General features: G+C 32.5%; 1 protein-coding gene across 1 annotated transcript; it reads right to left on the bottom strand.

The window, feature by feature from the left end:
* Positions 1-10974: 10974 nt before the first annotated feature.
* On the bottom strand, positions 10975-11773 carry LOC111408761 (abscisic stress-ripening protein 2-like). The gene is made up of 2 exons (XM_023038527.1): positions 11479-11773; positions 10975-11348 (listed from the first exon to the last, which is right to left on the bottom strand). The coding sequence occupies exons 1-2, from the start codon at positions 11659-11661 to the stop codon at positions 11166-11168; spliced, it is 366 nt and encodes a 121-aa protein (XP_022894295.1). The 5' UTR covers positions 11662-11773; the 3' UTR covers positions 10975-11165.
* Between the last annotated feature and the right edge of the window lie 975 nt (positions 11774-12748).

Genomic DNA, 12748 nt, shown 5'->3' with positions numbered 1-12748 from the left:
CATGAGTCGGTTCGGGCTTTACTCGTACCTAAAAATGGGGCTTGGTCCGAGCCTCGAACCGAACGGGCTCTAGCGTTTTTTGAGTCGAGCCATGGACGATTTAAGCCGACGAACCCGATTATCATTCCTAGTCAAAATGGATGTCTCCAACGTTTGTGGCGGTGGCGGTTGAGGACCTATTTTTGGTTGGTGGCAATAGGAATGATAACATCTTTTCCCATTTTTGTTGTTTTTTCCTTTCTATTTCTTCATATTTTAAAAAGTTTTTGGTTTTGTCTTTTAGTAATGATAAACTTAAAGCAATGATTACTCCGAAAAACTAAACTCTTGTTTGGGGAGATTGAAATAATATTTTTAGTTGATTTTGATAAAAGTTAATCAAAGATATAATTAAAAAGTTGTAGGTCACATGAAATACGTGGTTAAAATTAATTGTTGATTTTGAATTTAATAAAAATTTAGCTCAAAATTTCTGTCAAATAGGGCTAAATGCTATAAATGTGAAAGGTTATGAACTCATATGCTCTCTCTCTGAATGTTTTGAACTCAAATGCATCACTTATCAAATTTTGGGGACCTCTGGTGAAATTTCTTTTATTTATTGCAAAAGTGAAATCAAGCTTATAGAAAGGTCGGTCCTCTGATTACATTCTTGTTAGGCTACAGCTTTTCACTTCGTGAAATTCAAGGTAAGTTACAATGATATAAGTTCCTGGTAACTGCTCTTTTAAATATTCATGATTTGCTCATCTTGCTTCATCTTGCTTCATCTCTGAAGAAACCATAACAATTTCTTTATTTTCTTTGGATAAAGAACAATTTGAAGTAAAAAAATATACTTTTTCTTTATAAGTTTATATTCGTGGAGTGAACTAAGATTATTTATGCATTCTTTTGGTTTTAATTAAAAGTGTAAAAGGTTGGTCGAACTGACAGGACTTGAGCAAATTGCATCATTTAACGAAAAAGTTTAGGGCATGTTTGGTAGTGATTATGAGAATTGATTTTTTGATCGTTAGAGAGGAAAGTGAGTCACACCCGTGAGTGCAGAAATAAAAAATGACGGCTGAAATAATAAAATAACGGTAAAAAAAATCATTTTTTTGATGAAAAATTGCTATCAAACAGGAGCTTAGTTTCACGTTGGACTAGTCGACTCTAAGAGCATATTTAGTTTGGATTAAAATTTAATTTTAATCTAAGTCAAAGTCAAACGATTAATATTAACTACATTTTTTATGAATCTCACAACTTTTCAACCACATATTTCAAAATTTTTTATCACAATTTATTAAAAAATTTAATTTTAATTTTCAACAAACATCTTCTGAATCAATCTTATACTTGCTAAAGATAAAAAGTCCTACATGGCAGGGTTTGATGGGCTACTCATCTAATCGAAGTTACGTTTTAAGACGTACTCCAATACGAAATGTGGTATTAAGATATAAAGCTCAAACATGCAATTAGATGTAACTCCAATACGAAATGTGTTATTAAGATCTATAAAGCTCAAACATGCAATTAGATGTAACTCCAATACGAAATGTGTTATTAAGATCTATAAAGCTCAAACATGCAATTAGATGTAACTCCAATACGAAATGTGTTATTAAGATCTATAAAGCTCAAACATGCAATTAGATGTAACTCCAATACGAAATGTGTTATTAAGATCTATAAAGCTCAAACATGCAATTAGATATATTTAAATCTCAAATGAGCACTCAAATTACAATCTCGACATTCGATACTAATCACCATCTTGCAAAGGTGTATTAATTAAAAATTCACTCAACTACGGTGATTCACTTTCCAAGAAAAGGGTCTGCAAACCAGAGCTTGTACTTATTGTTGTCTTCTAATGGGGTAAGTTGGGGCTTTGATTCACGTGCCATGTTAGCGAGGAATTTTATGGCGCCACACCCAAAACATTCCTAAAGCACCACTAGTAACCTATTCTATGTTTACTTGCTTTTGGCCGTCCAATAAAGATTAAAATCAGATTTTTAATATATTTTGATAAAGGAGAATGAATTGTATGATGAAAAAAGTTGTGAATCCCATAAAATATGTTGTTAAAATTAATCATGGACTTTGATTCATATTAAAATCTGAATTTCAATTCCAACCAAATAGTGCTTTGAAGATTTTTTGGAGATGGGTTATTGGTTTAATGTTTGGAACATATTTATAAACAATTTAAATTATAAACAGGCACAAATGAGTAATTCATAAACAGGTAATATTGATGGGTCTGACAAAATATTTGGATAAAAAGTTAGGAATAATTGCAGTAGAAGTCTCAAACCTTTTAAACATTAGTAGACTTTCCTCTAACATTTTATCTGTTGTAACCGTCAACCTAAATCTTTCCAAACGTTGCATCTAATGACCTTTTTGATGGTTTCCGTAAAAAATTCCGTTAGTTGACTATCAAAATAAATTTTGACCACCTTTTAATCAATCTTAAAAGGGCAAAATAGTAACTTCCTATATATTACATTAAACAATTAAAAAACTTAAGTCAAAAAATAAAAAGAAAAAATAAAAACGGATCCTCTTCTTCCCGACCCAAACCGAACCGAATTCTTCTTGTTCTTCAACAACTTCCTCTTGCACTTCATTATTTTTGGGAAATCTCGAGAAATCAAATCAACTGGAACATTGTTGTAACTCCTCACGGTTTTTTTATTCGACATTTTCTTGAAAAATATCTTCAGATTCGAGAAATTCTTCTGTCATTGAAAAATGGGTTGCTTATATAAGAACTATTTTGAGCTTTTTAATTAAATAATTGGGGAGAAGCAGGGATTTGGGAAGGAATTTATAGAAGAAAAAACTGAAATGATTGAATGGGGAAGAAAAAGATCCATTAAATCATCTGGAACGTCAGTATACTCCTCACGGTCTTTATATTCGACATTTTCTTGAAAAATGACTTCAGATTCTTGAAATTCTTCTGCCATTGAAAAATTGGTTGGTTATATAAAAACTATTTTGAGCTTAAGAATTAAATAACTGGGAAAAACAAGGATTTGGGAAGGAATTTATAGAGGAAAAAATTGAAATAATTGAATGGGGGAAGAAGAAGATCCATTTTTCTTTTTCTTTTTTTATTTAAGTTTTTTAATTTTTTAATGTAATATAAAAAATTACCATTTTGCCCTTTTAAAATTGATTAAAATGTGGTCAATGTTTTGATGGTCAACTGTTGGAATTTTTTATGGAAACCATCCAAAAGGGTATCAGATACAACGTTTGTAAAGTTTGAGATGACGGCTGCAATAAATGAAAGGTTAGAAAAAAATTTGCTTCTACTAAAAGGTTTGAAACTTCTGTTGCAATTATTCCAAAAACTTATTTGACTTATTATATACTATTTATAAACGGTGGCCAAATATAGACTCAGTAGGCGGGCCCATTTCAAGACCACTACACACGGTGACTCTCTTGCATGAAGTGTGGTCAGTCTAACCGTAACAAACCAACAAAGTCGGGCACTCGGGTGATTCGATAAAATTTTAAAAGGAAAGATCAAATGTAACCGTTTGGCCCCATTAAATTGAATTATAATGGAATGAATAGTATTTTTTTTTTAAAAAATGAGTGATTGTAAAAGAATGAAAAATTTTTGATTTATATATAATATTATTTTATTGGAGATTGTGTAGTTGAAAATAGGAGAGAAAAAAATTTAATTGAAGATGAGAATTAAAGAAGGCCAAACGGGGGCATGACCTTGACTATGAGAAGAAGTAGACAATGTGCACGGAAAAGGGCCACTAACGGTCTACTGGGCCGACCCAATTTTATGCCGGGCTACATCAAGCCCAATCTATCATAATTTTCAACGATCCATTTTAATACAAATAACTTTGGGAAAAATTCACAAGAAAGAATTTAATTATAATTCACTTCAAAACTAAGATAAAATGCTTTAAATTTCAAAAATTTAATATTTATTAAATTTTATTCAAAAGTAATTAATTAAAAATATATTTTATAATTTAAATATAAGGTTACAATTTTGTACAATTTGATCACAAATTATCGAACTATTGGTTATAAACAATTTCTCGAATCACAATAAGTCACATATTATTTTACGATTGCAAATTTATCAAATTAATAGGTCACATATTATTCCGTGATCACAAATTTTATAAGTCACAACTTATTTCATAAACAAAAAATATAAAATTAATTAGCCACAAACTATGTTTAGGTCACAAAGTGTCAAATTATTGGTCACGAATTAACAAATTTTTAAGTCACATATTATTTATTGGTCACAATTGATCCATTTAATTGGTTTCATATTGTTTATTGATCCATATTAACCAATTTGTTGGACATAAACAATCAAATCATTTAGAAAAAATTGCAGCAGCGGCCCCTAACTTTTTCAATTTTTGCAAACTTTACTAACCTTCAATTTGTGTCAACGGACGTTTCTAACTTTTCATAAATATGTACCTGGCGTCCATCTGGACGGAAACGGTCAATGAAACCATCAGTTGATCATGAAAAATGAATTTTGACCAAATTAAAACGGATAAAATTGTAACTTTGTATATTTATAAATATTGACAATTTGAATAATAAAACTAAAAGGGCAAAAAAAAAAATGAAAATTTCCCCAAAATCTCCACTCCCACCCAACCCCTATTTTCGTCTTCTCCAACCAACACATTGATTTTTAGTCATGGCCAACCATTGACATCCATCAACACACCATGACCACATCTATGGCCACCTCCCTCCAACCCCACACCACACCCCATTTCAAACCATCCTCAACCAAAAATCATTTCAAGGTTGGTAGAAACCCCACCCTACCCACATATATATTTATTCAACAACCTTCAAATTTTCACACTTCCCCAATGAGTCCGCAACATAAAATCAAAAATCATACATTGAAACCCTAGTTGGGTTTTTTATTCCTTCCGAGATTCTAAATTTTTGGGCTTTAAATAGGGAGAAAATTTTGGAGAAAAAGAAGGGAAAGCAAGAATTGCTGAAATGTGTTTCTGATTTCAATTTCAAATTTCATGTTCTTGTCCAAATTCAAATTTGGAGAAAAATAATGGAAAACAAGAATAGCTTGGAGGGCCCTTTTTTACAACCAACTCACTATGGCAGCAATACCCAGTAAAAGCTTTAAGCAATTATGATGAGTACAAGCATTTGCTGACTTTTCTGATCGGGAAATTCAGTGGTGGACTTGCCTTCCTGGACCCCTAGCCCCCGACCCCTCAGTGACTAGTGGAGGTAAATCGCGGTATATGTCCAAATTGACCAGGGTCCGTACATCCTTTATACTCCTGGCCTTAAGGGAACCTTCCTCCATGATTATTACATCACCAAGCTGCTTCAACCAAGAATGGTTATTACATCACTTAGCTGCTCCAACCAGGAATCGAACTCTACACGCCGGGGTTGCGAGCCCCGCAATGCCCGTTCTTTGCCAACTTGGATGTGTCCTGGGGGGCCGTTATGTACTTTTTTCCTACTTTTGGTAGTTGGAGAAGATGAAAATGGATGGGGGCGTTGGGGTAGATTTTTTTTAGTTTTATTATTTTAATAATCAATATTTATAAATATACAAATTTACCATTTTATCCCTTTTAATTTGATCAAAATTGGTCAAAGTTTACTTTTTTTTTGGTCAGTTGAAGATTTTTTATTCAGATACATTCTAGGTGCATATTTATGAAAGATTAGAGACCTCTGTTGGCACACATTAAATGTCAGGGTAAAGTCTGTAAAATTTAAAAAGGTGAGGATTGTTGTTGCAATTTTTCCAATCATTTATGACCACCATCTCACTATTGCCACCCGCCGCATTGCCTTCGAAACAACTACCGTTGAAACCACCACCACCATCTCTTGACAACAAAATCATCATCTCAAATGCCGCAACCAAACACCACCACAGCCAGCCTACCACTCCACAACCACAACCCCCCACAAAAAATTCCCAAATTTACCACATGAGGCACTGCGACCATTGCCTGTGTCAACAATTTCCAATTTGAAAAAAAAAAAAAAAACAAAAACATTGGTTGAGCAAGCGAGCTATGAACATCCCTTGGTAGTCAAATTAGTGTTGTACAACGACGATCTGAATGTGCCGTTGCAGCGCTTGGAGGTTGTCTTCGGCAACGATGATCCATGTGAGAAAAAGAGAGAATGGAGAGAGATATAGAGAGAAATGAGAGTGAGAAGTAATTAGTGTTTATGATTAAATTTGGTGGGGTGGATTATAATAATATTATTAATATATGATTTTTGTATGAAACAAATTTTATATTTGATTTTTGAAATTGGATCTTGAAATATTTTTGATTTATGAAGATATTCGGAATGAAGATATAATAATAAAAAATTGATAATCTTAATTAATAAAATTAAAAAATTGAATAGTAACGGGAAATATCAAATTCTTCTGACCCCAATTTATAATTTACTTTATGGGTTAATTTCACAAATGGTCACTCAACTTGCGCGAAAATTACAAAACAGTTACTGAAGTTTAAAATTTTTAGTAACGGTCACTTAAATTTTAGAGTGCTTTAAAAATGTCATTAAAGTATAAAAACTTGTAGAAAAGCTTTCAAAAATGGTCACTGAAGTTTAAAAAACTTACAGAAATGGTCAGCAAAGTTTAAAAACACCTTTTCAATTTTTTGGGCTACTTTTGTGGCAACTTTGTTGTCATTTCCGATCACCAATACTACCAAATTTTGATACCCTTGTAAGGCCCACAATGTCTTCTTCAATTACGACCTAAAATCTCCCCGTAACTCCAAGGGATTCGATCAGAAAATCGTTGCAAAAGTTGCCCAGAAAATCTGAAAATTTAGATTTTCAGAATTTTTGGACGACTTAGAGGCGATTTTTTTGATGACTTCCGACTGCTAAGACTGTCGAATTTTGATACTATTGAAAAGCCTACAATGTCTTCTTTAATTACCATCTAAAATCTTCCGCAAACTCCAAAGAATTCGACCGGAATAAACCCACAAAATCGGCTACCCAAAAAGGCGAAAATCTGCCCAGATTTGGGATGTTGAATATGTGGGTTTATTTCAGCCAAATCTGTTAGAGTTATGGGAAGATTTTGAGTGGTAATTGAAGAGTAGATTTTGGGCTTTCCAACGGTATCAAAGTTCGATGGTCTTGATAGTCGAATTTTGCTGCGAAAGTTACCCAAAAAACTGAAAAATCTGCCTAAATTTTTCCCTTTTCGGGTTGCCAACTTTGTGGATTTATTCAAGTTGAATCTTTTGGAGTTTGGGGAGATTTTTGATGGTAATTGAAGAGAATATTATGGGCTTTTCAACTGTATCAAAATTCGACGATATTGGTGGTTGAAAGTTATCGAAAAATTGTCGCGAATTCGCCCAAAAATTTGAAAATTTGGACAGATTTTCAGATTTTTTTGGATGATTTTTGTGGCGATTTTTCGATCGAATCCCTTGGAGCTAGGGGGAGATTTTGGATATTGTAGGCTTTCCAATAATATCAAAATTCGACGGTATCGATGGTCGAAAATGGTCTAAAGGTTGTCACAAAAGTAGCAAAAAAAAAAGTGAAAAAGTGTTTTTAAATTTTAGTGACCGTTTCTAAAAGCGCTCCGAAATTTAAGTGACCGTTATTGAAAGTTTTAAATTTCATTGACCGTTTAATAATTTTCGCGTAAATTCAGTGACCATTTGTGAAATTAAGGTCGAAAATGGTCTAAAGGTTGTCACAAAAGTAGCAAAAAAAAAAGTGAAAAAGTGTTTTTAAATTTTAGTGACCGTTTCTAAAAGCGCTCCGAAATTTAAGTGACCGTTATTGAAAGTTTTAAATTTCATTGACCGTTTAATAATTTTCGCGTAAATTCAGTGACCATTTGTGAAATTAAACCTTTACTTTATTGATGGATTTGCTCAATACTTCCATCAATTGATATTGACTTGTGAGAAGTGGTGACACGTGATTGGTTTGCTTTATTTGTGGTCTGTGTCTCTTTCGACTTCATTTTCAACATAATAATAATTGAAGAGGACACCGTGAACTTTGTGAATTTCCATCTTTTCGGATTGTCAATTTTGTGGATTTACTCCGGTCGAATTTTTTGGAGTTTGGGGGAGATTTTTTATAGTAATTGAAGAAAACATTGTGAACTTTCTAACGGTATTAAAATTTGACGATATTGATGGTTGGAAGTTGTCGAAAAATCACTGTTAAAGTTGTCCAAAAAATCTGAAAATCTGCAAAAATCCAAAAATTTGGCTAGATTTTTAGATTTTTTTGACGACTTTTGTGGTTATTTTCTGGTCGATTCCCTTGGAGTTACAGGAAGATTTTAAGTGATAATTGAAGAGGATATCGTGGGCTTTCAAAAAGAGTGTTAAAATTTTAGTGATCGTTTCTGCAAGTTTTTAAACTTCATTGACCATCTCGAAAAGCCTCCCAAAATTTAAGTGACCAATACTGAAAATTTTAAATTTCAGTGATCTTTTTATAATTTTCATGTAAGTTCAGCGATCGTTTGTGAAATTAACTCTTTACTTTATTGATGGATTTGCTCAATACTTCCATCAATTGATATTGACTTGTGAGAAGTGGTGACACGTGATTGGTTTATGGTCTCTGTCTCTTTCGGCTTCATTTTCAACATAATTATAATTAGTTTTATAACTTATAAGCTGATTTCACAATTAACGAAGGGAAAAACCAAGATTTCTGCTTTATCTCATGGGTTAATTAATAAAAAATCAAAGTAATTAATCATGCTTAGCACTTTCTATTGTCTCCATTACTTTTGGACTACCAATTCAACATTTGATGCAATTCGGCTATACATAATTGACGATACCAACGTTGGAAATTTTTGTAGAAAGTAGAGTGAATTATTTAAATGGTCAGTTAACTTTGTAAAATATTTCAAAGGGGTTACTAAACTTTAAAAATCACCTACATAGTCACTGAACTTTCCAAAAAATTTCTACGAAATCACTGAACTTTAAAAATAATCTAAATGATCACTTAACTTTGCAAAAGATTTTCCAAGGATGAAAATATTTTGCAAAATTCAGCAACCATTTAAATGATTTTTAAGAGTTCTGTGACTCGTAAATTTTGTTTGCAAAATTCAATGATCATTTAGGTGATTTTTAAAGTTCAATGACCCCTTGAAAACTTTTTACAAAATATAGTGACCACTTCAACAATTCACTCTAGTCTTAAAATAGTATAGGAGTAAAATCAAAATAAATAAATAAAATCCTCATTTTAAGTTTTAGTACGACTCAATTATGAAAATATCGTACGTGTGTAACGATCTTTAAAAAAAAAAAAAAAAAGAAAGAAAGAAAAAGAAAAATTTTAATTTCATCCCTTGTCTTGTCTAACTAAGCTTACTAAACGTGCAATAAATTATTTTATAACAATCAAACAACATTATTCGGGCTCTTCTTGAGGTAACTTCAATCAAACAACATCTAATTAGCTAATTGGTGAGGCAATAACTTACCAAAGTAATAATCGGTAGCTGATTCGAGAGAATGATAGCAAAATTGGGACTCAAAACTTTTATGAAAGGTAGCAACAGGGAATTTTCCTCAAAGTTTAAGAACCTACTTTTGTTAAAAGTACTTTGAGTTCTTGTTAAGCTTATCCAAACATTTTGAACTCCTTAGTTTGCATTATGCATAGTCTACTTAATTAAAAGGTGAAGTCCTCATTTATAGAGCAAAATGAACACCAAGTAATTACAAACCACACTGCAGGAATACCAGTCTACACCATATATACTATACTAGGCATTTGCTGGTGAAGCCATAGTCTTAGTTACACACAAATATTATTTAAGGCAGAACATAAAACCATAGAAATCAAGCACTGGCAATAGTTAAAAGAGGTGGTGATGCTTCTTTCCTTCAGCCCTTTCTTCTTCTTTGTTGGCTTCCTTCTTCTCGAAGATTTCTGCTTTATCTCATGGGTTAATTAATAAAAAATCAAAGTAATTAATCATGCTTAGCACTTTCTATTGTCTCCATTACTTTTGGACTACCAATTCAACATTTGATGCAATTCGGCTATACATAATTGACCATACCAACGTTGGAAATTTTTGTAGAAAGTAGAGTGAATTATTTAAATGGTCAGTTAACTTTGTAAAATATTTCAAAGGGGTTACTAAACTTTAAAAATCACCTACATAGTCACTGAACTTTCCAAAAAATTTCTACGAAATCACTGAACTTTAAAAATAATCTAAATGATCACTTAACTTTGCAAAAGATTTTCCAAGGATGAAAATATTTTGCAAAATTCAGCAACCATTTAAATGATTTTTAAGAGTTCTGTGACTCGTAAATTTTGTTTGCAAAATTCAATGATCATTTAAGTGATTTTTAAAGTTCAATGATCCCTTGAAATTTTTTTACAAAATATAGTGACCATTTCAACAATTCACTCTAGAAAGTAACAGTAGTCTTAAAATAGTATAGGAGTAAAATCAAAATAAATAAATAAAATCCTGATTTTAAGTTTTAGTACGACTCAATTATGAAAATATCGTACGTGTGTAACGATCTTTAAAAAAAAAAAAAAAAAGAAAGAAAGAAAAAGAAAAATTTTAATTTCATCCCTTGTCTTGTCTAACTAAGCTTACTAAACGTGCAATAAATTATTTTATAACAATCAAACAACATTATTCCGGCTCTTCTTGAGGTAACTTCAATCAAACAACATCTAATTAGCTAATTGGTGAGGCAATAACTTACCAAAGTAATAATCGGTAGCTGATTCGAGAGAATGATAGCAAAATTGGGACTCAAAACTTTTATGAAAGGTAGCAACAGGGAATTTTCCTCAAAGTTTAAGAACCTACTTTTGTTAAAAGTACTTTGAGTTCTTGTTAAGCTTATCCAAACATTTTGAACTCCTTAGTTTGCATTATGCATAGTCTACTTAATTAAAAGGTGAAGTCCTCATTTATAGAGCAAAATGAACACCAAGTAATTACAAACCACACTGCAGGAATACCAGTCTACACCATATATACTATACTAGGCATTTGCTGGTGAAGCCATAGTCTTAGTTACACACAAATATTATTTAAGGCAGAACATAAAACCATAGAAATCAAGCACTGGCAATAGTTAAAAGAGGTGGTGATGCTTCTTTCCTTCAGCCCTTTCTTCTTCTTTGTTGGCTTCCTTCTTCTCGTGATGCTCGTGGAATGCATATCCGCCGGCTCCAACCCCAACTGTTGCTGCTATTTCTTCTTCAATCTTGTGCTTGTGGGCATGTTCGGGGTCTTTCTTTGACTCGTGCTTCTCATACTAAACGTTATTAAAGAACAAAAATTGTCCACGTGTCAGACCTTTGCCCAAAAAATTGGAGACCTTAATCTTTTAGATGAGATAGTTTGATAAATTATGAAACTGGCCACAACAAAACAAGAGAATTTACCAGGGCAAAGGCACCAGCAGCAGTTGCGCCCATCTCGCCGAGGTGTTCCTTGTGCTTATGTTCCTTCTTTTCTTTCTCGTATTTCTCAGTACCGTAGGCGCTGTCGGAGTAAACTGCCTCGACTAGCTTGTCCTCGTCCTTGTCGTGGTGGAAGTGGTGGTGGTGCTTCTTCTCTTCAGCCATGATGATGGTGGGGGTGGTTGTGGTGGAAGTGCAGTTAAATGTAAAATGCTAGATAATAAATGAAAATTGTTAACCCTAGTGAGTTGTGTTGTCATTGCTTCTAGATTGTGCAATTTATAGTATGATTTCATGCCAGGGAGTGGACCCATAAGTTGGACGGTTAGGATCTTCTATCGTTCACGGATCTCTTTAGTATTGATACAAACAGAGTTTACCATTCGTTTTTTTATACTCGATGGACAATTTTGTAGTTGATTTCCATTTTTACCAATAGTAATGTTCATGAATCGTGATCAACTAGCTTAGCTACTTGTCATTTTGTGTGACAACGATGTCTAACCCTAGTTAACGTCGTAAAATTTTACTATACGGAGAAGTGAACACGTGGCCAAGTTCAATTGCATAGTATCTCACCAACTGAAAACTGGCAGGTTAAGAGGTTGGCCACATAATTATGTCAACATTTTTTAATTATATGAATATTTGCATCACATATTGTGCATTGTGATGTTACCCCGGGCATAATCATAATTTCATCTCTTCTCTTTAGCACATACCGTCTAAACTTTTCAAAAGTATAGCAAATCCCGTCCCTTCGTCAATTTTGACCGTTAAAGCAATGTAAAATGACGCAATTATCCCCTCTTTAAATTAAAAATAAAAAGAAATCAACTAAATAGCATGATGATCTTCAGTCTAGCATTCTTATAGTTCAAAACTGAATAAGCCCATGTTTGGCTCCCTTTCTTTTTAATTTTCCTCTCTTATTTTTAATTACACAAATTTTTATAAAATAATATTATATATAAATCGAAAAATTTTCTTCTTTTTCAATTATACATGCTCTAAAAAAATACTATTCCAAACATTAAAATCTGAAAAAAAAGGGGAGCCAAACAGGGACTAGGAAAGTTTCATTTTGGTTTCGCATGCCAATTTATAACTACTTTATTTTGTTTCACCCACCCTCAGACTTGATCCTTAATCTATTTTTATATTAAGTTTGTTATTCATAACCAACGACTGCAAGAATCATCTCATATGATAATTTGTTGTTTGAGGCAATAGAATTACATGAAATTAATGC

The sequence above is a fragment of the Olea europaea genome, chromosome 14 (genome assembly GCF_002742605.1).
Source record: "Olea europaea var. sylvestris chromosome 14, O_europaea_v1, whole genome shotgun sequence".
In the NCBI taxonomy this organism is placed as follows: domain Eukaryota; kingdom Viridiplantae; phylum Streptophyta; class Magnoliopsida; order Lamiales; family Oleaceae; genus Olea; species Olea europaea.
This window is presented reverse-complemented; position numbering and strand designations above follow the sequence as displayed.